Below are 27,600 nucleotides of genomic sequence, written 5' to 3' on the forward strand. Positions count from 1 at the left end.
GGTGATCGTTGCACAAAACTGTGAATACATTTAATGGCAGTGAATTATATACTTAAAGATGGTGAAAATGGTAAGTTTTATGTTATGTTTTTTTTACCACAGTAAAACAATCCCAAATAAACACACACACACACACACACACACACACACACACACAGATAAAATAGGAAAAAGATGAAGGAAAATGGGCACCTTACCTTCCAGGGATGTAACCACAGTGACATGAAGACAAATGATGACAAGGAATATCTTGAACGTCAGTAAAAGTTCCTCAGGTCTCCCAACATGGCCACACTGCCTGCCAGAGAAAAGCATCCTGGAATAAAATAGGGGGACACATCATCACAGCTTTGCCATAATCACGACACAACAATGCCCAAAAGGCCAGTTCCTCAAGCAAGACAACCTGCAACCTGCTTCCTTTAAATTACTCTAGTCCAGAGAATTGGCAATGCCAGGTGGGCACTGGCTACAAAAAGCAAAACCCATGTTTATTACGGGAGGCCCATCCAGTGGGATATTATAATAAAAATGATAAGCAAGGTAGTCCATGTAGATTTATGGAAAACATCAACACATGCAAAATATCAAGAAAAGAATTTAAAAACACAAAATGCTGCGTATATATAATGATTACCACTACATAAAGGCTGGTTAAAAACTATGCTAAGAATCAGAAGAGGTCACAGAATCTTATAAATGATCTATCCCCATTTATGTCATACCGTAAAAGGATGGGTGTGTTGCATTTCCTCTTTATTGTATGTTAATTCATTATCATCGCTTACATTTTTAGTAGTGGGGAGGGCAGAGTCAACGTTTTTCAAAAAGTGAAATTTATATCAATACTGAATTTTTAAAGTCTCATTTACCATTCGTTTATTCATTTCGTTCCAACGAATAATCATCAAGGGCCAATATATACCAGATGAGATGTGTGGGTTAACTAGGCAGCAACTAGATGAAATACACATGGGGGAGGTGGGGCAGAGGCTGAGAGGAGCTCGGCACGTGGAGAAAACTGCAGATGCTAAGGCTGCGTCCGTTCCTCTCCCGATGGAGGAGTTGGCCAACGGAACCCCGTGACAGGCAGTCAGCACCAGCAGCAGGCGCTGGCGGGGGATACTGAGGGAGGAAGAAGCCAGCGAGGAAATCACATGCCACCCACGGGGCTCGGGCAGTGAGAGCCCACGGAGCAGGCTCTTTCTACATGGCCACAGGGGAAGGGGCTGGGACAGACCAGGCCGCGTGTTCTCAGCTGGCAGAGCTCCTGGCCACAGGGCATCCAAGCACCTAGCCACCACCGCAGCTTCTGTTGGCCTGAGATAGAGTGTGCAGGCACCGCGGTGGAGGCTAAAGAGCATGGGATCAAAGGTCCTGGCTCTGCCACACAATGTCTGAGGGACTCTGGATAAGTTATTTCCGATGGCCAAGATTCCCCATCTAGCGAACTGTGATAATAGCACCAGCCTGATAGTGTCGCTGTGGTGAGTAAACAAGAGATCTGGGCACAGGGGCTGGCACTGTGAAGGCACTATAAATGCTAGCTAGACCCTTCAGTCAGTCAACAAATAGCTTTTTTTTTTTTTTGGCGGTACGCGGACCTCTCACTGTTGTGGCCTCTCCCGTTGTGGAGCACAGGCTCCGGACGCGCAGGCCCAGCGGCCATGGCTCACGGGCCCAGCCGCTCCGCGGCATGTGGGATCCTCCCGGACCAGGGCACGAACCCGTGTCCCCTGCATCGGCAAGCAGACTCTGAACCACTGTGCCACCAGGGAAGCCCAACAAATAGCTATTTTGTACCTCATATGTGCAGGGTAAGATAGTGCAGGGATTGCAGGGATAAGGACACAGAAAGGTGGGAATAAATCACGATTTCTCAGTCTCCAGGAAAAGCTGGCAATCTTTAAGAATCCTATAATTTAACAGCCATTGCCGGTACCAGAGGAATGATTCTTTCCTTGGACAAGGCATGATAACGTCTTAGAGCAGGAAGTGAATCCTTCTCCTTCCAAAGAGGACTTCTATTTTTAAAATCAATACTGTAAATTGTATTATATATTAATAACACACTATGTTAATAAATTATAAAGTGCCTCTGGTTTCTCTCCAGCACTTTCATCCTCTCTCTGTTCATAATGGCATATTACCGACCCTCCCGAATGAGTCACTTGAATGATAACGTCGTCGTGCAAAGATAAAGCAACGTCTCTCTGGAGGAAAATTTAAGTGTCTACTACAGCTACACACAATAATAATGATGAATCTCTGAAATACAATGTTAGATAAAGGAGCCAGACATAAAGGAATGCATGTTGTCCATGATCCCATTCAGATGAGGAACAAAAGCAGGCAAAACTAATCGATGGAATGAGGGTGGGAGCATGGTTATCCTTGGAAGCGGGCAGAGGATACAACAATTAGAAGTGGGCTCAGTGCGGCTTCTGAGGTTCAGGTAATATTCTGTGTGCTGGTTACATGGTGTGTTCAGTTTCTGAAATTCATTGAATTATACACTAATATATATGTCATAAAAAGTTTCATATATAGGGCTTCCCTGGTGGCGCAGTGGTTGAGAGTCCGCCTGCCGATGCAGGGCATGCGGGTTCGTGCCCCGGTCCGGGAAGATCCCACATGCCGCGGGGCGGCTGGGCCCGTGAGCCATGGCCGCTGAGCCTGCGCGTCCGGAGGCTGTGCTCCGCAACGGGAGAGGCCACAACGGTGAGAGGCCCGCGTACAGCGAAAAAAACAAAAAACAAAAAAAGAGAAATTTTCATATAAAGTTTAAAAATTAATCTATTTTTAGTTTTTAACTCAGCTCCCCTCCAAAAGTATTCCCCCTTTTCTTTTTAAGCTATATTTAATGAACCTCTACAAAAAAACCCTCCTATACAAATGCCTCAGGTTTGACTCTACCTGGAATTCACAGAGCTGACTTAGAAGATTTACTACACAAGTATCTAATTTTAGTTCTGGAAAGAGTATCAGAGCAGTCTGTTTCTGGAAAGGAATTCAGAATTCACCTAGCTGAGACCCTTATTCTACAGATGTAGAAAGAGGCCCAGCGTGTTCTAGGGGATGGGTCAAGGTCATCTGGCTGTTTGGTGGGACTCCTACTCTTTCTACCAGGCCACAATGCTGGCCTCCTGGGAATTGATCTCCTTGGAAGTAAACTGTTTTGAGTTCGTCAGGTGAAATAAATCAACAAACTCAAAATGCTATTATAGAATTTTCAAAATTTCTGCAAACCCATTCTTGAGCTTTGCCAACTTCTAGGGTAGGGCCTAAGTGGTGTATAAGATATGGTCAAAGTTAAGTTAGTCATGGCACTGGGTGACTGGTTAATATGTGCTGTGACTTGGGCCTCTGATCAAAATAAACCATGCTTTTCCACTGAAGAGAGCTTGTACTCAGCTCCCAGATGACGGCAGGAAAGGGCACAACGAAGGGTGATTCCAGTAACCATCCTGAAAAGAGAATATGGCTCAGGAAGAACTTACTACAGACCTGGCGCCACTGAAAAGACTGCTTTCCATTGTCCATATTCCAAGCCTGGAATACGTTTCCTCAAGGCTGAATATATATTTCCTAATAGGAGAAGAAGTGTTATGGTATTTAAAATAGTAACCACTCCTACTGCCTTCTGCATAAACTAGAGGACATCCTGCTGGGTCATGACGTCTCTGGGATCACTGATTAAAGAGGGAAATCTATAGATTTTGAAACCCTTACTCATTATATATAAAAGTCATTTTTATCTTTTTCAGCTGGAACTTCTCTTCATCTTCTGGTGCAAGTTGGGTTGCTTCAATGCTATCTACGTCAACAGCAAAGATGAATAGCCACTGGTTCTTAGCAAAATTTCAAGGTGCTAAGGATGGCTTGTGAGATAGCATCCATTACAAAGAAAACTATTTGCTAGCATTTAAACAGTAAAATCTAGACCTTGACACTAGATAACCACTCATTAACGATTACCCCACGTTCATGTTTTGTGGTTGTAGACTCTGATGTAAATGGCAACCCCTAGGGTTGAACAGTACATAAGCTACATGACTGAATGCCATGGCCCCGCTTGTACCACTCCAAGAAATTATTCTGGAGCTCTTCAATTTCATTAAATAGTACAAGTATCATATTTTTTAAAATGTAGACCATCGGTGCAATCTTGAATGGTAATAAATGATAAATCTAACTTCATCTAGGTATAGAATAAAGTTTAAAAGGAGGGAAATAGCTTGATACCACTGCAGAGCAGGTCTGGGTGAGGGTCATTCTGTGCTACCACAGGTTAACTGATGTAATCTGATTATACCATGGCTGCAATGATGTATGCAATTATCAATATTTTAGACCTGAGTAACAAGAGGTGTGATAATTGCTCCCTAAGTGTTTTAGAAAATGTTATGCCTTTGAGATATTCACACTGATTTATAAGTGTTGGCTAACAAGACTAGCATAAGGAGGACTTCCCTGGTGGCGCAGCAGTTAAGAATCTGCCTGCCAGTGCAGGGCACACGGGTTCGAGCGCTGGTCCTGGAAGATCCCACATGCCGCGGAGCAACAAAGCCCGTGCGCCACAACTACCGAGCCTGCGCTCTAGAGCCCACGAGACACAACTACTGAGCCCGCACGCCACAACTACTTAAGCCCGTGCACCTAGAGCCCGTGCTCCGCAACAAGAGAAGCCACTACAATGAGAAGCCCGCGCACCGCAACAACTCCTAAGGAACTTATTACAAATTGGAAGACAAGCTCAAAGCCCGCTTGGGGGCTGACCTTGTTAATGTTTTAGTAGCATGTATTACTGCTCAGTCTCAGGTTTCATTAACTGCATCACAGGGGCACTGGACAATGAAGTGATCGGATCTGAGGAGGGATGGTCTCTTCTAGAGACCATGCTTCATTAGCTATTTCTTCAGTTTTTGTGACTTAACTTCCCTAGAAACTAAACTCCTTGATATCAAGGATTGGGTCATTTATGTCTCTTGTATCCCCAAAGCCAGAGGCAGAATTCTTTCTCCATGGAGGGGCTAAAAAAATAACTCTCTACTGATATGTTTGGCTCAGAGTTGGAAGGGGGAGGCAGAGGCATTGGCAATGACCTGAGTGAGGGACAAGGCAGATGCACGCTGGGGAAAGGAAACTGTGTGCCCACCCAGGACAGAAAGCACTGCTGACAACCTGACTTGTATCTTCAAGAATATTCCATCATGCTTCACTTCAAAACCAAAACATCAGTACAGCTCTTAGCTCAAAGATGACAGTCACTTCACACTATGATATCCCCTCATGTGAAATACAGACATAAAGATAAAGAGGTGCAAGAGGTTAACAATCTATAGGGTGATCTTGGAACCAACTGACCTACTCCTGGCTTCAGTCAATGAGCCGTGAAGACAGAAGTTCAATGCTCAAGGAGGATCCAGAATATGAATTCAAAGAGGAAATAAGGAGTCATGGTGAGTTTCTATTGATCATATGCTCTTTAAGAGGAAAAAAGAAGTAGTTTTTAATAAAGCCTAATATGTCAGGAAAACCTCATTAAGCAATGTTTAAAGAAGGCAAAAATGAAAGCCGAGCATGTTGTCCTGTCCTAGGATGAGCAAATTACAAACACATGTACCAATATTCAACGTGGAATGACTGTAGGATCAACAACTGAAAAACATTAAAATAATCAAACAAGGAAACAGATCAACTGTGACTTCAAGTATGGAAATAATTTCACTTCGTATTTGTGCAAATGAGAATTTTCTACATAGGGGTTTTTGATGAAATTTCACAATTCAAGTACATTGCCTCTTCCAAAACCTTATGGATAACCGCGATAAAGCATGCTGAGTGGCTCCTGGTAACCAAGTTTACTAATAAACAACATGAGGCTCTCTTTGCTCCCTTGGAACACTTTCAGGTAGAAAAATAGGGCAAGCAACAGTGAAATCTGTTTTGCCCACTGAATGAAACAATTAAAAAGCCTAATAATACCCAAAGCTGGAGAGCATGTGGGGAAATGAACTCTTGTTTACACTGCTGGTGGCAATGTAAACTTTGAGAGAACAGTTTAGCTATGTTTTGAATTTTTAAATGTGCATACCTTTTGATCCAGAAATTCTAATTCCGGAGATTGTCCCTACAGAAATAGTGACATACATACACAAAAATATACAAACAAATACTGTCATTGCAGCTTTGTGCAAGGGGGAAAAGCCTAAGTCTCCATCAGTAGATGAACAGTTAAAAAATGATGGTCCATCCATATTCTGGAATATTATACAAGGCTTAAAAAAAATGAAGTTGATCTATATGTGTTGACACATAGAGATTGTCAATACATATAAGTCAAGTGAATAAAATCAAATTTCTTAATAATATAGATACTAGGATATGTTAAGAAACAAACAAAGCTATACATATATATGCTTATTTATATAGTGACAAGTATGGCTGCATACAAAAAAGCCTGGAAGGAAACCCACCAAACCTCCACAGAGAGGCGTGTGATGGGGGAAAGGACGAAGCCCAAAAGAACACCGGCACATGTTCATGTATTACTTATACAATTAGATGTATTTCTTCTAGGAAAATGCGTAACAGAGGGAGGCTGGGCCAAGCCATCCAGGTTCTCCAAACAGAACTCGTAAATCAAGCTCGGAGGGGGGCTCACTAGGAGGTAATGCCATCGCTTGTTCAGCTGGACACCGCCTCCCCTGGCCCTGCCCTAACACAATTAGAAAGGCCCCACTGAGAGCACAGACTTCTGGTCTCAGAGCCAAGAAACCAGCTTCCCAGCCAGGGAGCAAGAACTCACTTGAGTAAGTTGTGGAAGAGAATGTCAAAAGCTATGATGTGAAAATGGCTGATGGACACAGAGGCCTAAACTTAATTAAAGAACTGTGCATCCGTCGGCCTCTGGATCCCTCTTTGCCACTATCGCCACAGCACGTCCACCGTCCTTTATCTCCGCGAGGAACTGAGCAGGACAGAGTGCCTGCCAATGTCTGGGCTTCTTACATCATTGAAAGGAAAAGGCAAGTCACAAAAGGAGCCATATTGACTTATGTAAGACATGGCACAGGACAGAGAAGTTTCTCAGAGAAGAACAGCAAACTCACCAATTGCTAGGATTAACTGAAACCTCCCACAACTGCAGACTCCACCAAACCATGACATCAGGAAGTCTGGAAAGGCATCCAACTTCCTCTATTTATCAAGCTGGCTAAAACCCAGGGTAATACCAGCATAACCAGAAAAAAAGAAAAAAGTAAGCAGACTGTACAAGTGGTTTGGGTGGGAAGGAAATGATCTCTGTATGAACTTAGAGCCCTGCTCCAGCACAGAGGAAGCTCTCAGAGAGGCTGCATCCAGGAATTAGAACTCCTGTGCTCACAGCCTGCTCAGGGGCCCTGGGTGCTGACCACAGGGCCCACACATCCTGGAACAATCAGCAAAACAACGGGCAAAGGGCACAGGTAACAGCAGCCCCAGACAGTTTCCCACTGTCCTCTTGGGTAATGTGATGCTGGTCCAAGGAGGAACCAAAACAAAACAAAACAAAACCCAGTGACATGCAGCATCCTGAGGGCTCGGCGCCTCATTTACAACCTAATGATTAATCACTGGCCCAGACTGAGGGGCAGAGAGTGGCTCACACTTCCAGGCAGTGACACCAACACCACGGAAGAAAGAACCAGAGGACAAAGGCCTTGATAAATTGAAAATGAGAGTAGAAATAAGCAAGGAGAAGCTTCTCCACACTAGTAGGAAAAGCAAATTGCACAGACGGAGAGAATGGTGAAGGTCAGGCTTGTGGGCATATACAGGAGAAGGTCAGGGATATGCAGGTCTTGGCTGTAGAGTGGTAGGTATGGCCATCGAGGAACAAACAAGAACGGTTCTCAAGCCTTGTGGTGGCCCCATTACTGATGGGAGCCCGTCTCAAAGGACCTTTACCTGCACAGACTGGTTTGTTCAGTTCTGGATGCCACCATTCAAGAGGAGTTAAATTGTGAGATGGCTCTGAAAGACTTCAAAGATAATTAATTCAACAAAACTTTACCAAATGCCTACTGTGTGCCAAAGAACAGGGCCGCTCTGTTTGGGTGTGCCAAGGGCACTTGGCCAAGAGGACCATTAGAGGCTGAATGCAGATGGCCAGGCTTTCTGGAAGCGCAGATGAACTGGCAGCGGGCTCTGTCACAGGCACAGCGGGAGCTCCAAGGAAGGGAACCTAACCTGTTGTAGGGAAACGGATCTGGGAGAGTTTCCTCAAGGAGATAACAGTCATGCTGCATCTTCAAGGATGTGCAACGCCCTTTACGTGAAGCGATGGGAATGGGCATTCCAAAGAGAGGAAAGTACCTGAACCAAGACACAGAGTCAAAGACTGGCATGGAGTAGGCAGGGCTTAGAATCTGCTTGACGTTGCTGAAGCATAACAAGCAAATCAGAGAATGGCCAGAAGGGACCTGGAGGAAAGGAGCAGACAACCGATGGAATGTATTAAAATTTTAATCTGTGAATAGACTGGGAACAATCCCCATTGCATGTCCAGGTGGAGGTTACGATGGATTATGAATAATATCCACGATGTATACAAGGCCCTCTGAGAAAGAACCATCGCAGCGAGGTGGTTTTCGTCTCTGCCATGGGCACAAGGTGATGTCTAAAAGGTAGCTTGAACCACATTCCAAGGGATTTAAATTAACAAGAGGAAGAACGTCCTGATACGGAGCATTGTTCAACTGTAGAAGTGACGAAGAGAGCTTTTGGAATTGCTTTCCGAAACATCTAAGAAGATGACCTCTTGGTCACCCTGATGAGGCTGCGTCAGAGGTGGAATGAACCAGACCAGGGAAAGGAGCTGGTGGACCTCTTGCAACTGTTGGTCCGATGCTATTTTTCTGCAGCACTGAACACTTTCTTTCCTCTCCTCCCCTCTCTCCAGTCTTCTCGTCCTCTCTTCCCTTCTGCTCTCCTTGATCCCAGTTTCCCTCTTTTCCTTCCCTCCCCTTACCTAGCTTAAGGCTTCCCAAATGTATCCCAGGGGATAGAATACTGCTGGTTACCTCTGCCCAGAGCTGGAGAAGAGGGTATTAAAGAGCACACAGTGAGGGACCCAGTTTCGAAGGACCCTGATCAGCAGACCCAACCCTCTGGGTGAGGCTACCACAGGCCTCAACCCAACACGGTGGAACTAAAGGTGTTTCAAAACTTAGGCCATGCTGGGACGTCCTTGGTGGCACAGTGGTTAAGAATCTGCCTGCCAATGCAGGGGACACGGGTTCAATCCCTGGTCCGGGAAGATCCCATATGCTGCAGAGCAACTAAGCCCGTGTGCCACAACTACTCAGCCCGCACAACACAGCTACTGAAGCCAACATGCCTAGAGCCTGCACTCCGCAACAAGAGAAGCCACCACAATGAGAAGCCCGTGCACTGCCCCAACTAGAGGAAGCCCGCATGCAGCAACGAAGACCCAACGCAGCCAAATAAATAAATAAATATACCAATGAATTCTTTCTCAGAACATTAATTTTCTATTTCACAAAAAGAACACCTATTGGGCTTCCCTTGTGGCGCAGTTGTTAAGAATCTGCCTGCCAACACAGGGGACGTGAGTTTGAGCCCTGGTCTGGGAAGATCCCACATGCCGCGGAACAACTAAGCCCGTGTGCCACAACTACCGAGCCTGTGCTCTAGAGCCCATGCGCCACAACTAATGAGCCCACGTGCCACAACTACTGAGCCCACGTGCCTAGAGCCTGTGCTCCGCAAAAAGAGAAGCCACCTCAATGAGAAGCCCGCGCGCTGCAACGGAGACCCAACACAGCCATAAGTAAATAAATAAACAATTTTTTAAAAAACAGAACACTTATCTACTGGATTTTCTTAATGACAGTCTTATATTAAGCTGTATTCATACGAAGTTAACTAGAGGTGAACTTTTTTCCTTTGGTATGAAAACATTTCACCAGGAAAACTGAATTTAGATAACTACCACCTCATTAAATCAATCCCAACTGCCAAATCAAAACTACAGTGAGGTATCGAGATCACTGAAGAAGTCAAAGAGGAAATCAAAAAATACCTAGAGACAAATGACAATGAAAACACGACAATCCAAAACCTATGGGATGCAGCAAAAGCAGTTCTAAGAGGGAAGTTTACAGCTATACAAGCTTACCTCAAGAAACAAGAAAAATCTCAAATAAACAATCTAACCTTACACCTAAAGGAACTAGCGAAAGAAGAACAAACAAAACACAAAGTTAGCAGAAGGAAAGAAATCATAAAGATCAGAGCAGAAATAAATGAAATAGAACAAAGAAAACAATAGCAAAGATCAATAAAACTAAAAGTTGGTTCTTTGAGAAGATACACAAAATTCATAAACCATTAGCCAGACTCATCAAGAAAAAGAGGGACAGGACTCAAATCAATAAAGTTAGAAATAAAAACAGAGAAGTTATAACAGACACTGCAGAAATACAAAGCATCCTAAGAGACTACTAGAAGCAACTCTATGCCAATAAAATGGACAACCTGGAAGAAATGGACAAATTCTTAGAAAGGTATAACCTTCCAAGACTGAACCAGGAAGAAATAGAAAATATGAACAGACCAATCACAAGTAATGAAATTGAAACTGTGATTAAAGACCTTCCAACAAACAAAAGTCCAGGCCCAGATGGCTTCACAGGTGAATTCTCCCAAATATTTAGAGAAGAGCTAACACCCATCCTTCTCAAACTCTTCCCAAAAATTGCAGAGGAAGGAACACTCCCAAACTCATTCTATGAGGCCACCATCACCCTGATACCAAAACCAGACAAAGATACTACAAAAAAGAAAATTACAGACCAATATCACTGATGATTGTAGATGCAAAAATCCTCAATAAAATACTAGCAAACAGAATCCAACAACACATTAAAAGGATCATACACCACGATCAAGTGGGATTTACCCCAGGGATGCCAGGATTCTTCAATATATGCAAATCAATCAACGTGATACACCATATTAACAAAGTGAAGAATAAAAACCATAAGATCATCTCAATAGATGCAGAAAAAGCTTTTGACAATATTCAACACACATTTATGATAAAAACTCTCCAGAAAGTGGGCATAGTGGGAGCCTACCTCAACATAATAAAGGCCATATATGACAAACCCACAGCAAACATCATTCGCAATAGTGAAAAACTGAAAGCATTTCCTCCAAGATCAGGAACAGGACAAGGATGTCCACTCTCACCACTATTATTCAACAGAGTTTTGGAAGTCGTAGCCACAGCAATCAGAGAAAAAAAAAATAAAAGGAATACAAATTGGAAAAGAAGAAGTAAAACTGTCACTCTTTAAAGACGACATGATACTATACATAGAGAATCCTAAAGAGGCCACCAGAAAACTACTAGAGCTAATCAATGAATTTGGTAAAGTTGCAGGATACAAAATTAATGCACAGAAATCTCTTGCATTCCTATACACTAATGATGAAAAATATGAAAGAGAAATTAAGGAAACACTCCCATTTACCACTGCAACAAAAAGAATAAAATACCTAGGAATAAACCTACCTAGGGAGACAAAAGACCTGTATCCAGAAAACTATAAGACAGTGATGAGAGAAATTAAAGATGACACCAACAGATGGAGAGATATACCATGTTCTTGGATTGGAAGAATCAATATTGTGAAAATGACTATACTACCCAAAGCAATCTACAGATTCAATGCAATCCCTATCAAATTACCAATGGCATTTTTTACAGAACTAGAACAAAAAATCTTAAAATTTGTATGGAGACACAAAAGACCTCGAATAGCCAAAGCAGACTTGAGGGAGAAAAACGGAGCTGGAGGAATCAGACTCCCTGACTTCAGACTATACTACAAAGCTACAGTAATCAAGACAATATGGTACTGGCACAAAAACAGAAACAGAGATCAATGGAACAGGATACAAAGTCCAGAGATAAATCCACGCACCTATGATCAACTAATCTATGACAAAGGAGGCAAGGATATACAATGGAGAAAAGACAGTCTCTTCAATAAGTGGTGCTGGGAAAACTGGACAGCTACATGTAAAAGAATGAAATCAGAACATTCCCTAACACCATACACAAAAATAAACTCAAAATGGATTAGAGACCTAAATGTAAAACCGAACACTATAAAACTCTTAGAGGAAAACATAGGAAGAACACTCTTTGACATAAATCACAGCAAGATGTTTTTTGATCCACCTCCTAGAGTAATGGAAATAAAAAAAAATAAAATAAGCAAATGGGACCTAATGAAATTTAAAAGCTTTTGCACAACAAAGGAAACCATAAACAATATGAAAATACAACCCTCAGAATGGAAGAAAACATTTGCAAGTGAATCATCGGACAAAGGATTAATCTCCAAAATATATAAACAGCTCAATATTAAAAAAAAAAAACAACCCAATCCAAAAATGGGCAGAAGACCTAAATAGACATTTCTCCAAAGAAGACATACAGATGGCCAAGCAGCACATGAAAAGCTGCTCAACATCACTAATTATTAGAGAAATGGAAATCAAAACTACAATGAGGTATCACCTCACACCAGTTAGAATGGGCATCATCAGAAAATCTACAAACAACAAATGCTGGAGAGGGTGTGGAGAAAAGGGAACCCTCTTGCACTGTTGGTGGGAATGTATATTGATACAGCCACTATGGAGAACAGTATGGAGGTTCCTTAAAGAACTAAAAATAGAATTACCATATGATCCAGCAGCCCCACTACCGGGCATATACCCAGAGAAAACCATAATTCAAAAAGACACATGCACCCCAATGTTCATTGCAGCACTATTTACAGTACCCAGGTCATGAAAGCAACCTAAATGCCCAACGACAGACGAATGGATAAAGAAGGTGTGGTATATATATGTGATGGAATATTACTCAGCCATAAAAAGGAACGAAATTGGGTCACTTGTAGAGACATCGTGGATCTAGAGACTGTCATACAGAGTGAAGTGAGTCAGAAAGAGAAAAACAAATATCGTATATTAACACATATATGTGGAACCTAGAAAATGGTACAGATGAACCAGTTTGCAGAGCAGAAATTGAGACACAGAGGTAGAGAACAAACGTATGGACACCAAGGGGGGAAAGCAGTGGGGGGCGGGGTGGTGGTGGGATGAATTGGGAGATTGGGATTGACATGTATACACTGATGTGTATAAAATGGATGACTAATAAGAAAATTAATAAATAAACATACACAGGTCATTTGTGAGTAAAAAAATAAAAATAAAAAATTATTGGGTCTCTTTGAACTCCAGAATTCAGTGGACACCTCTTATAGCAATGGATGGTGATTGTTTACTAATAAAGGTCAGTTGATATGGAATGCAAAAATTTAAAAAAAAACAAAACTACAATGAGGTATGGAAGCAACCTAAATGTCCATCAACAGATGAATGGATAAAGAAGATGCGGCACATATATACAATGGAATATTACTCAGCCATAAAAAGAAACGAAATTGAGTTATTTGTAGTGAGGTGGATGGACCCAGAGTCTGTCATACAGAGTGAAGTAAGTCAGAAAGAGAAAAACAAATACCGTATGCTAACACATATATATGGAATCTAAAGAAAGAAAAAAAGGTCATGAAGAACCTAGGGGTAAGACGGGAATAAAGACACAGACCTACTAGAGAATGGACTTGAGGACACGGGGAGGGGGAAGGGTGAGCTGGGATGAAGTGAGAGAGTGGCATGGACATATATACACTACCAAACGTAAAATAGATAGCTAGTGGGAAGCAGCCGCATAGCACAGGGAGATCAGCTGGGTGCTCTGTGACCACCTAGAGGGGTGGGAGAGGGAGGGTGGGAGGGAGACGCAAGAGGGAGGAGATATGGGGATATATGTATACGTATAGCTGATTCACTTTGTTATAAAGCAGAAACTAACACACCATTGTGAAGCAATTATGCTCCAATAAAGATGTTAAAAATAAATAAATAAAATAAAATAAAATTCAAGGTGAGGGCCTCAAACTCAGCCTCTATACTGTTGTGTCTCTGCCAACCTTGCCAGCCAAAGAAAGTTCTAGCCCTTCCCTTTGTGGGAGATTGCAAAACTGGCCAAAAATTCTCCCTATGCTAATATGCCTGTCCATTTGCAATGTGACCTCAGCTCCTCCTAGCAAAAGGCGGAGTCTACTTCTCAACCCCTTGAATGTGGGCCGGACTTGCACCTGCTCTGCCCAATGGGACATTGGCAAATGTGATACAAGCAGAAGCTCGAAAAGAGCTTGACCGCGGAAGTCTGTACTTTCTTGCTGCTCTTGGAACCTCGAGCCACTCTGTGAACAGGGAAACGAGCCTGAGCTAGCCTGCTGGATGGTGAAAGGCACGTGCCCAGTCACCACCATTGTTCCAACCCCCAGAACAGAGTCATCTAGCTGACTGGCAGGGGACTGAAGGGGTGTGAGTGAGCAAACTGACACCAGCAGGACCATCCAGCTGAGCCCAGCCCACACTGCACACTCCAGAACTGGGAACAAATGAAATGGCTGTGGCTTTATTTAAACCACCAAATGTTGGGGTGTTTTGTTACACAGAGAAAACTAACTTATGTACCTTCCTTCTTCCTTTCCATCCTCTTCATTCTTTCTCTTCCTCTCTGCCTACCTTTCCTCCCTTTCATTATTCCCCCCACGCTTCTTGCTTTCCTCTTTTCCTTCTGCAAGTACTACAAGTACCCGTTTAAGGACCCACTGGGTACAAAAGACACTGGCCCGGGCTAGTTCAAATTCAAGGCCTCATTTCCTTCTAGCCCACTCCCTCTGAAGCCCGCATAAGCAGAGTCTATAGAAACGGTCTCTGGGACTCACTCATAAAGTGATTCAGCAAGATGTTTCTGGGGACTGCCAGGCAAGAGGGTGGACTCCTGGCAGAGTTTGCAGTCCGTCTCCGGGCATTTGTTGGTGATAATCTCCCTGGGAGAGTCATTTATCACAGTGACCTGCTGAGTAGACTACTGAAGCATTCTAGCCCTCCGCTCTTGACCGGTCAACTCCTTGCAACCAGACGGGAAGTACAATAAGAAAACAGGCCTTTCATGCCAGACACCCAAGGTTTAAGGGGCACAGCCCAAACCCCCTTCCCTCACCTGGCTGCCCAGCCTAAGCGACTGGAAGATACATTTATAACTACAGGAAACAACGCACTGTGAGTGGTAAAATGGTTAGATTTCCATTTCTTTACTATATGAATAAAAGAAAATCAATAGGATCATCTTGCTAATGACATCAAAGCACTCAGTACAACTCAGAAGCCAGAAGGTTATTTCTTAAAACGCTTTCTTTCCTCTTCCACATTTATAGTCCGTACTTTATTCCCACTCTAACTTATTTTTTCCCCTGAATGATGTTTTTTCAGACTTTTTAAAAGCTTACTTTTCCCTGGTGTCCTGGAACCTGTCATTTGTTTGTGGTTACAACATTAATGTTTAGGAAGGGCAAATGAGATGTCAGGGTTGGATAAAGGTTCACTTTTTTTTTTTTTAATGGTGTTTTAAATGGAACTCTTTTCTCCCTAGGACTCCCTGCACAAGTTCACTTCTTCTCTAGGTGCATGTGTGAACGTATTTTGAAACTGACCACCAACTGTCTGTCAGGTACAGAGATTTTAATGGCTTCCATCAACAAGAATAAATCGAAAGTATACCCTCTGGAACACATTTCTAGGATTTTTCTCGATTTCTCAATGCCATCTTCTGGAAGAGCAGAGGAAGACTTTATGGCCTCAACTGTCTTCCAATATCTCCCTTCCCATGTTCCAAAACTGTCTATAGAACCTCCCTGTTTTTTTTGTTTTTTAGGTTTCTTTGTGGTACGCGGGCCTCTCACTGTTGCGGGCCTCTCCCCTTGCGGAGCACAGGGTCCAGACGCGCAGGCTCAGCGGCCATGGCTCAGGGGCCCAGCCGCTCCACGGCATGTGGGATCTTCCCGGACCGGTGCACGAACCCATGTCCCCTGCATCGGCAGGCGGACTCTCAACCACTGCGCCACCAGGGAAGCCCGAACCTCCCTATTTCAAGAGAACTATTTGCCCTCCTTCTCATCTGTTCTTGATAGTAACAATCCCTTCCATTTGTATGGTGATTTATGGTAGACAAAAGGCCAAGAGGTAATCAACCACCAAGACCACAGATGACAAAATGGCATTCTGTAGTCCCCTCCCCACACAAAGGAAAGCAGGTTCAAGGAGAATATAAATTAGAAAAGGAGATCAAAACCAAGGAGGGGAATTAGAAAACAAATAACACGGTCATAAGGCCTTCACATTTGTATTATCAAATATCAAACCACAAACATGGCTCTCTGGTGCCCAGAGAGAAAAGGAATCACATTCCACGCCGAACTCATCCATGAAGAGGAGAAAACACAATCCTTGAAGGAAGCAAAGTTTTTCCTTGTAACTAGTCTTTAACTGAATCTGCTCAGGGCTTGGCCGTACTCACGATCACCACTTCCTCTCTTCCCAGCCTCTCTCGAACTGATTTCAAATAGGCTTTTGTGCTACTCTTATCAAGGTCGCCCGGGACTCCCACCTCACCTAACCCAGCAGTCACTTCTCAGTCCTAGGCTAAATCCTCCTGTCAGCAGCCTTGGACGTTTGATCACATCATCTACAGGAAGTTGTGGCTCCTAATTAAGACTCTCTTCTAAATGGAGGCCGGTCCACATTTGCACAGGGAAAGGATAAAGGGGTATGTTCTGGGAAGGCAAGAAACATCTTCACTCAACCCCTATGCGCAGATGAACAGTGTTATAAAATGCGCTCTAGTCCTAAGAGCAGTGCTTTGAGGACACAAAGATGGGAGTGACTGACTCTTTTTGTGTTTGGGAAGTGGAAGACAGAGAAAGGTGTTCCATATCAAAGGGACTGAAGGAGAGGATGCCCTGTTAAAGCTTGCCTAGAGTAGGACTCCTCTCCTACCCTCAAAGTTCTTAATTTCTGATTAATAACCAAAAGATCACCTCTCAAGGCTTGTTTTTTTTGTAAGGCATTGCAATCCATTAAAGATGCAAATTTCAATGACTGTGGTCATTAACAGACAAGTGTGGCTCCATTGATCAGATCAGCTTTGCTGGTGAGTAGGGATCCCACAGGCAGGGATGACTGGGGAGAGCCCATTGAGGTCAGGCACAGACAACACGGGGGCACTGAGCTGGGAACCTGCTGTTAGCTCAGTGAGGGCAAAGGGAGAGGGATGGGGAAGAGACCCCCAAGGAGGCTTTGCCTACATTATAGGTTTAGGTTTGCTGGGCTGGTCCTTAGAAACCAGAAGTCAGTGCCATTCCAAGCAGCTCTCCTACATCCAGGAAAACCTCCCACTTGCTAGCTGGTCTTCTCATTTTTTTCCCTCCCTCATCAGGATGTTCTCTTAAAGCATCAACACTACCTGTTCCTTTTGTTTACATTGCCTTCAAGTGACTCTACTTGGCTCCACCAGAAGTGGAATTATTTTTTCAGACTGTAAAAACTAATGGTGTAAAGTAGGGTGGGGAAAGCCTCCGATGGTGGAAACTCCTCTCTCACCGGGGAATTTTGCTACGACACCGAGCCCTGGCCTCAAACCAGAGCAGGGCCATGCTCTTTCTTCTTCTCTTTTTAGTGTTCCCCTCTTTGACCCGCCCAGGGCTGCAATTTGTCAGGGTGTTTTTCCAGGTGACCTGGCTAACAACAATGTGACAGATTCAATGGTTTTCATTCACAGCCCCAGTGGAGTCCTCCTCCAAAAACTGCAAAACTGGACACACGAACAGCCTATAAAAAAATCCTACCTCCCACAAGTGTCTGGACACTGCCTCTTCCCTAATGACCCTCCAGCAATCATGCAGCCTCGGGGGCTTTGCAGTATTTTTTTTTTTAATGATTTTTCCAAAACCAAGGTGTTCCAAGTGGTGAGAGAGTATTATTTTTTTCCCTTGCAGCAAGAGTCTAACTCCCCGGATATTTTCTGAAAACTGGAGCAGACCACATGAGTGGTCCCAAAGCTACTCACTTGCCACCAGACCTCAAAGTCTCCTTGAACCATGAGGCACACTGGGCCTGCCTGTTATAAGGTCTGTAACTCTCTAATACACTGCAAGGAAAGCCATGTGATATCATGTGTGGGCCAGTTGGTTTGACCTTGAACTCTATGAGGGGTCAGCAAACTTGACAGTAGAAAGGCCACTCTGCAGAAGCAGCTCCTGTAAGTCCTTCTGCCACCCAGACCTCAAGCAACAGTTGGGGGGCGGGGGAGGGCGGGGACAGCAAGACATTTTTACTGAGTCCTGATGAGAATGAATATGAAATTTTAGCCTACCACAAGCTGCAGGATGAAGTCATCTCAGATATTTAATGCCTCACCACCTCAGATTCCTTATCCATAAAATGGGAATAATCATCATATTTGTGTCCTAAAATTCTTGCAAAGGAGTAGTAAGTACAGGAAGAGTGCTCAGCATAGAGTATGGCTCACAGTACATGCTCAAAAAATGTAGCTATTGCCTTATTGCCATCATCCACTGCTCAGGTGTGTCAGGCACTCGGTTGATTGCTTCATCGGCCTGGGCGGCACGTGAAACTGAACGAGCTTCTCTAGCAGAGACTAGAGAAGCCTGGGCGGCGGGCACGCTGCCCTTCCTGCGCTCTTTCCTCCCTGGCCATCCCACCTTGCAGGCCCTCTTCCCCCTCCCTGCCCTGTGCTCTTCTCCTCATCCCCACCCTCTCACCACTACCCCCTACCCCCAAGACCGCAGCTAACATCCCTCTTGATCTCCGAGTGTGAAGATCTTAATGAGCTTCCTGTCTCAAAAGGCACTGGTACTTGAAACCAACTCAGATGGTTGAATTGATGACTCTGCCATTTGTTAAAGGAATTGGCGGCCTGAGGGAGAAAGTGAGGATGATATTTGTGGGGCCAAGGCCATCTTTTAGGGCTTCATTCTCTCACAGCTGAGAACCCGGCACACGGGTCGTCCCCATCCTGGACCCCTGCGCGGTGGGCGAGTGTGTGCCGCCAGGCTCAGTGGACTCCCCATTCAACAAATGTATAGTGAGTAAATACCATGTGCAAGGCACTACGTGAGGCACTAGGAACACAGTGGTGAGCAAGACAGATACAACTGTGCCCTTCTGGTACTTACATGCTGGTGGGGCACTCAAATAAAAATGTAAACGAACAAATATATGAAACAATTACAAGTTTTAAAGAGGGCTGTGGAGCAAACACGGAGTTGAATTATATTCTTGGGGGAGAGAGTGACACACAAAGAATGTGCAACTTGCTCTATATTATAAAGGAAGTCAGCAAATAAAAAGTACGCCACCACATGACCCTTTCTATTAAGGCGTTTACATTGGCAAGAGTCGGACTAACGCACTGCCAACACGCCAGGAAACCTTAATTCCAAGTGGGGAAACTTGCCGTCTCACTCAGCTGCCCTGCCATGTTTTTTTCTTTACTTCTGGGGCTGAGACCAGGCTGGACCAGTATTGCTTTGATATTTTCTCTCAGACCAGTTTCAGATGAAAATATGAAGAAAAGTTTATCTTAAAGGAATCAAAATTATAATACTTACAGAACATAGGAAATCTTCATTTGCTTATAAGTTGTTTAGCTAAAGTTCTATGATTAGACTAGAAAATGCATTCCCTCTAGAGCTGGTGTAAAATTGCTTTCTTCTTAATACACCCCAAAATGACAACCCTGGGGGAGGGGTGGGGCTATGGGTGGATTATATTTGTTTCACTGTGGTTTTCTGTAATTTCTCAAATTTTAACAATAAAGCTACACTATTTTTAAAAACAGAAAAATAAATCTCACAGGCATAGTGTATTTGTTTTTTTTTTCTTTCTATCCAACAGCAAAACAAAACTACACTAAAAATATTATTAGCCGCTCAATAAAATCTACATGTTATCAGTAGTAAGTATTAGGTAGAAAACTAGGTAGGTAGAAGCAGGGAAGTAGACACGAAGTGTATGGGAGGGCATGGCAAATTAGAGAAGTGGCCTGTGAAAGCATCATGAGAAGATGACATCTGAGCAAAGACCCGCCAAAGGAGACCAGGGAGTGAGCCAGGAGGCTCGCGGGGGGATGAACACTGCAGATGGAGGGCTCTGTGCCCTAGAAGGAGGATCCTCCATCACCTGTGAACCCAGACAGACAAAGTCGCTTCAGACAGCAACCAGTCTGGACTTAATGGAATCAAAAAATGAGTCAGAAGAAAACTAAGTGATGAGTAGGCACAACACTGAGATAAGAAACCACTGCCACAGACTATGGTCAGGCAGGATTCTAAGTCCTTTATTTGTACTAACTCAATCCCAGTGACAACCCTGGCTAGGGTACGTATATAATTTAATGTCCAGACTGGAGCACCTGAGAGTAAAATGAGACACTATTAATAAACGCAGAGAAAATAGGCATAAACCAGGGTTGCCTCAGGCAAACTGGGATGTATCACCCCCGTACCCAGAGGCATATTATTATAACTGCTTTATAGAAAAGGAAACTGTCACAAGGCACAGAGGTCACAGAGGTAAGTGGCAGAGTGAGGATTTGAACTTGGGCAGCCAAGCTTTACAGCCCACACTCTTGATGCCTACGTAGTATTGCCTTTCTGTGTTGTGTACGCTAGGAAGCTCCCGGTGCTAAAAAGCTGGGTTTTATTTATCATCAGGAGCAGGTGATTAGGCTGGAAAAAGCACCAGCTTTTAGAATTAAACATCACCACTTTACAAGCGCAGCAGCCCTGGACAACCTCAGTAACCTCTCCAGTTCAGTCACCTATAAAACAAAGCTACTTAGACCTCTCCCAACACCTCTACCACACTCCAATGAGGCAGCGTTTGTAAAGATGATTTGGAAGCTGAAAAGTGTGACATGCATATTAATTCTAAAAAGTTATCATATATAAAAATCTGCACTTTCTCTGCAAAGGGCCAAATAGTAAATATTTGCAGCCCATATGGTCTCTGTTCCAACTAATGAACTCCACAGACAACATCTAAATGTATGGGTGTGGCTGTGTGCCAATAAAACTTTATTCACAGGAAAAGGTGGAAGGTTACAGGCCAAAGTTAGCCAACTCCTGACCTAGAGAAATGCTATTTAAAACTGAAGCCCCTCAATGCTCCCTGTGCCTCTTTTCTGATTCATTTTCCTCTATAGATAGCACTAATCACCATCTAACATAATGTGTATTTTATTTACTTATTATCTGCTTTGCCCACTAGAAAATAAGCTTTGTTGAAGGCTGAGGTTTTGTCCTTTGGGTTCACTGTTGAGTCCCCAGTGACTAGAAGGTTGCCTGGCACATAGTAGGAACTTTAGAAATACTTGTTGAAAGAGTACATGGATGAATGAATGGAGAGATTTTGAAGGAGTTGGACATACTATTGGGGAAGAAGGGAAAATCCATGGCAAGTTAAAAAAGGAAACAGAGAAAAAGGATGATATCTGGAAACCTACGGAAAGAAAAACTACTGCAAATGAACTCAAACTCAACTTTGCAGTTCCTTGTAGGCAAAGGGAAAAAGGATTATTTCCAAAACCAATTTTGTGGGTTGTGAACATTTGGAAGAACTAAAGCCTTACAAAACAATTTTCAAAAGAGCTGGTTAAAATCTAAATGAATTATTGGCTTGATTTAAGTTTAGTTAAGAGAATAGCTTGAGGTTTGCTGCAGATCAACTAATTATGAGTGTGTGTGAGTGTGTGTGTGCATGTGTGTGCATGTTTAATCTCTCCTCTTCCACTACCCTGCCAAATGTGGGTTCAGTTTGTTCACTGGGAGTGGTCTGGGGAGTGGTAAGGAATTAATTCAGCAGACTTGGCAGGGAAACATACATATTTGTCCCTAGTTTAGTTCAGGGCTTGGCAAATTGTAGTGTCATTCTTTCTGATTTTTCTTCATAGTTCAACTCAAGCTCAAGGTTAACGTCAAAATATTGATTAACTGAATTAGTACATTTTTAAAGAGAGAAGGGTTCTTTATATACAGTGCTTTATGCTGTCTTTCAAATCAAGATCTATGTAACACAATCAACTGAACAACCTGATGTTTGCTAGAAGAAAATACGACTTCTCTTCTACAAAAGCAAGTTTGCATATCTAATGCACAGCTCACAACCTAAACAATATTCCACTTCCCAGGCACAGTGCTTAGCGAAAGTTTGGCTTAGCATAAACAACACTGGCAAGACTCTTCTAAAGAACTCTGATGCTGAACCCTCTATTCCGGTGCAGTCAGCTCAATGTTTGAGTGCCTAACGCATGCCAGCAAGGAGTGAGGCTGAAGAACTTCGTTGTTAGGCTCACGCGTAATCATTTCATTTCATCCTTAACTTCTTAAAGAAATGAATTTCCACTTACTGATTGATTTAACATGGTAACTGTAAAAAGAGCACTGGATTTGGAGTCAAAAGACTTGGCTAAAGGACTGAAGAAATGAAGGAAAAGGAATAGAATGAAAAAAGAAAGAACATGAAAATGAAGAAAGGAAATGAACCCAAGAAAAAATGAAGAAGGGGAAGAAAAAGGTATGAAGTTCTGATTCATGACATGGAAGACTCTTGAAAACATGAGGCTAAGTGAAAGAAGCCAGACACAGAAGGCCAAATACTGCACGATTCCATTTACATGAAATCTCCACAACGGGCAAATCCACAGAGACAGAAAGTAGATGGGTGGCTGCCAGCGTCTGTGGGGAGGAGGGGAAAACGGGCAGTGACCGCTAATGAGTGCAGGGCTTCTCTTTCAGGTGATGAAAATGTTCTGGAATTAGATGGTGGTGATGGCTATACAACTTTGTGAATATACTAAAAACCACTGAATTGTACACTTTAAAAGGGTGAATTTTATGGTATGTGAATTATTTCTTAACAAAAAAAAGAAGAGAGGGATATTAAAAACAAAAAATGACCAGGCTCTGCAATCGACTAGCTTTGTGAGCTGTGGACAAGGCATTTAATTTCTTTAATATGTTTCCTCATCTGAGAAATGGGGGTAATATTAACCTACCTCTCAAGTTGTTGCAAGACACAAATGAGATCATCTATATCAAAGTAATTTGGAAAAAAATATATAATGCTACAAATTCAAGGTAATTTCACTCAAAATCTTTTTGTCTGTTGTTTTTGTTTTTTTTTTTTTTTTGCCGTACGCGGGCCTCTCACTGCTGTGGCCTCTCCCATTGCAGAGCACAGGCTCCGACGCCCAGGCTCAGTGGCCATGGCTCACGGGCCCAGCCGCTCCGCGGCATGTAGGCTCTTCCCGGACCGGGGCACGAACCCATGTCCCCTGCATCGGCAGGCAGACTCTCAACCACTGCGCCACCAGGGAAGCCCTCACTCAAAATCTTAATGAGGTTCTTTATGGAACTTGATGGTAACTCTAAGGTGTATAGTCGTCCCTTGGCACCCATGGGGGATTGGTTCCAGGAACCCCCACAGGTTCCAAAATCCAAGGATGCTCAACTCCCTTATATAAAGTGGCATAGTATTTGCCTATAACCTACAAAGGATGTATACTTCAAATCATCTTTAGATTACATATACTACCTAATACAATGTAAATGCTATGTAAATAGTTGCCGACTTGCAGAAAATTCAAGTTTTGGTTTTGGGAACATTTTGGAATTTCTCTTTCCAAATATTTTCAATCTGTAGTTGGTTGAATCCTCGGATATGGAACCAATGGATATGGAGGGCAAGATGTGTATGTAAAACAAAGTGGCCAAGACAATTTGACAAAGAATAACAAAGGAGGGCTTGACTTACCAGATACCAAGACTCTTGAGAAAGTTACAGCAATCAAGGCTGTGTAGTATTCACTCAGGGTTTGAAAAATATACCAGGAAACCAAATTTGAGAGAGCCTGGAAGCAGATTCACACATATATGGGCACTTGATACAGCAAAGGAGGTGCCAGGGTAGATGCAGCTCAGGGAGGGCAACGATCAACTCTTCAATAAATGATCCTGGGACAACTGGTTTTCCACATGGACAAACAATCCACACACAGATTTCCTCCCTCAATTCCAATTAGACTAAAATTATTTCAAAAGCCAACATTTAAAACTTTTAGGAGACAATAGAGAAGAATATCTTTATGTCTTTGGGATAGGAACACAAAGAGTGCAAACCATAGGGCTTCCCTGGTGGCGCAGTGGTTGAGAGTCCGCCTGCTGATGCAGGGTACACGGGTTCGTGACCCGGTCCAGGAAGACCCCACATGCCGCGGAGCGGCTGGGCCAGTGAGCCGTGGCCGCTGAGCCTGAGTGTCCGGAGCCTGTGCTCCGCAATGGGAGAGGCCACAACGGTGAGAGGCCCACGTACCGCAAAAAAAAAAAAAAAAAGTGCAAACCATAAAAGAAAAAAAGAAGAAATTTGACTACATTGAAAGACCTTTATCAGAAAACACCATAAAAAGTGAAAAATAAGCCACAGACTGGGAGACATTATCTATAACATATATCACTAAAAATCAGTATCCAGAACATATAAAGAACATCTACAAATCCATTTTTAAAAATACAGATAAACTGATAGAGAAAAATAGGTAAGAAACTTGAACTAGAATTTCACGAAGATGAAACTTAGTCAGTGAACACTAGTACTGAGAGAAATGCAAATCACAACAAAAAGAGATAAATATCATACCTATCATCTTAGCGATATTCAAAAGTCTGACTATGCTAAGTGTTGGCAAGGATGCTGAGCAACAGGAAGTCTCTTACACGGTTGCTTAGGAAAGTAATCTGGCAACAACTAGTACAGTTGAAGAGGCACATACCCTACCACCCAGTACTCCCATTCCTGAATATAATCCCTACAGAAACATTTATATATTAGCACAAGGAAACATGTTCAAGGCTGTTCATAGCAGCTTCATGTTTAACAACAAAATCTGAAGCAATTTAAATGATCATCAATAGAAGAATGTACAAATAGATTATATATTTACACAACGGACTACTTACAGAGCAAAGAAAAAGAAATGAGCTAGAGCTACATGTAGCAACGAGGACACATCTCACAAAAAAAAAGACACTGAAAATTAAAGTTGCAGAATAATATGAGGGTAAAAAAGATACCAATCATATAAAGTTCAAAAGCATGCAAGTAGCATTTTCTCTTGCTTAGGGACATATTCATATATAAGTATAAAGAAATATATGAGAAAATGAACACCAGTTTCAGGACAGTGCTTACCTCTGTGCACTTTTTTAAAGCTAATGTACAGCCAGGGTTAAAGACTTCTAGATGACACCATTGATGGAGCAGGTCCAAAGGAGATGGAATTCCATGCACTTTCCTTAGCAGAACTGAAACAGCACTGACCCACCCTCTATGGGTCCCCCTAGGAGCAAAGGCCACATGGGGTCAAAACCATATGCCCGACTCATACACAATGTGCTGATTAGCTGAGCTAATTATCCACAAGCAGCCAATCCCAGCAATAAGAAGCCACGAAAAGGGCTCACTTTACCTCAGGTACCATTTTGATGTTAGCGTGGGAGAAGGATGAAGTACTAAAATGGAAATATCCTGGTTGGTAAAGGATTACCATTCAGTAACAAGCAGTAACCAAGACTTTATCAATATCGGGGCTTCCCTGGTGGTGCAGTGGTTAAGAATCCACCTGCCAATGCAGGGGACACGGGTTCGAGCCCTGGTCCCGGAAGATCCCACATGCCGCGGAGCAACTAAGTCCATGCACCACAACTACTGAGCCTGTGCTCTAGAGCCCGCGAGCCACAACTACTGAGCCCGCGTGCCACCACTACTGAAGCCCACGCGCCTACAGCCTGTGCTCCGCAACAAGAGAAGCCACTGTAAGGAGAAGCCCACGCACTGCAACGAAGAGCAGCCCCCGCTCGCCACAACTAGAGAAAGCCCGCACGCAGCGACAAAGACCCAACACAGCCAAAACTAAATTAAATAAATTTTTAAAAAAAGACTTCATCAATATCACAGTTAATATGAAAATTATCCCATACATAACTTAATCTTTGATGATTCAAAAAGTACTTTAGGCTCCAATGACACATAAGAATCTTTACTACAAACAGCTGTTGTCATTACACATAATTTGTTGGCTAATAAAAAGTGTTGAGAGGGGCTTCCCTGGTGGCGCAGTGGTTGAAAGTCTGCCTGCTGATGCAGGGGACACAGGTTCGTGCCCCGGTCCGGGAAGATCCCACATGCCGCGGAGCGGCTGAGCCTGCGCGTCCGGAGCCTGTGCTACGCAACGGGGGAGGCCACAACAGTGAGAGGCCCGCGTACAGCAAAAAAAAAAAAAAAAAAAAGTGTTGAGAGAAGGCTGGAAAAACCAGTGAGAGGTTGTACTTCTAATTCTCCCTTTGCAGAGAGACAATAAGACTCCCTCTTTATCATTATTTTAAAATTTTATTTATTATTTATTTATTTTTGGCTGCAACATTTAAACATTCTCTTGTTGCTCTGCAACAAGAGAAGCCACAGCAATGAGAAGCCTGCGCACCGCAACAGAGTAGTCCCCGCTCCCTGCAACTAGAGGAAGCCTGAGAGCAGCAATGAAGACCCAACGCAGCCGAAAATAAATAATATAAATAAAAAATAAATTTATAAATAAATAAATAAAAATAAAAGGCGATGTCTTTCAAATTGTTCATAGATCCAAGAAAGCAACGTTAAGTACTCAGTTCTTTGATCTTAAGGGTTATTTTGCAGGAACTGATAAAATAATTCTGAGGATTTGAACAGGCCTTGGCAAAGTTAACAAAAAGACACTGCTCCGAGAAAACCAACTTTCATTTTAGTACCCTTTCTCTCCTCTAGATGGGGCCCATTCCCAACTTGCAGGTACCCAGTGGCCTCCTACTTTTTGAACCCTACCTGCTCTCAGGAGCCGACCTCATATCAAGACACATCAACCAAATTCTGTGCCCATTTACATTTTAACAACTCTTTAAACCAAAGAAATGAATCTCAAATTGTGGAATTTCAGGATACAGCTAGATGAATGGAGGGGTTGGGGGGAAAGCTGGGCACAGTTACTGCTATGGACTGGACTGTGTCTCTCCCCCCACAAATTAATATGTTGAAACCTTAACCTCCAGCATGACTGTATCTGGAGACAGGGTCTCTAGGTGATAATTAAGGTTAAATGAGGTCATAAGGGTGGGACCCTAATCTAATAGGGCTGTGGCCTTATAAGAAGAGACAGATTCCCTCCCTCCCTCCTTCCCTCCCTCTCCCCCCCCCCGCCCCTCTCTCTCTCAGGGAAGCAGTCACCTAGCCATCCATCCTTGATGTTTTCATGGATGTTTACATTAAAGACAGTCCTACTGATGTCGTGTGTACTCTTAAAATACCAAATCCAAAGGAACAAGGGTCTCTAATCAGGAACCCCAAGAGGCCCAAACAAAGACATGGGTGTTCAGCCTGGTGGGCAATGTACCCTGGCAGGGGTACAGCAAGATTGTGAGCAATCCATTCTAGAGTGCCAGGTCAGGCTACCCTCCCAAATATCCCTGCCTGGTGGGGGTT

The 27,600-nt window shown here is 43.2% G+C and overlaps 1 protein-coding gene across 4 annotated transcripts in view; it reads right to left on the reverse strand.

The window, feature by feature from the left end:
• The window catches only part of ADGRG2 (adhesion G protein-coupled receptor G2), a 131,664-nt gene that overhangs the window by 71,518 nt on the left and 32,546 nt on the right, over nucleotides 1–27,600 (reverse strand). For all 4 annotated transcript variants that reach the window (XM_079910577.1, XM_079910575.1, XM_079910574.1 and 1 more), the window contains exon 2: nucleotides 198–316. In XM_079910577.1, coding sequence (XP_079766703.1) covers nucleotides 198–315 — 118 coding nt within the window. In that variant the 5' untranslated portion in view covers nucleotide 316. The remainder of the gene's footprint in view (nucleotides 1–197; nucleotides 317–27,600) is intronic.

This window comes from Stenella coeruleoalba (assembly GCF_951394435.1).
Source record: "Stenella coeruleoalba genome assembly, chromosome: X".
Taxonomy (NCBI): Eukaryota; Metazoa; Chordata; class Mammalia; order Artiodactyla; family Delphinidae; genus Stenella; species Stenella coeruleoalba.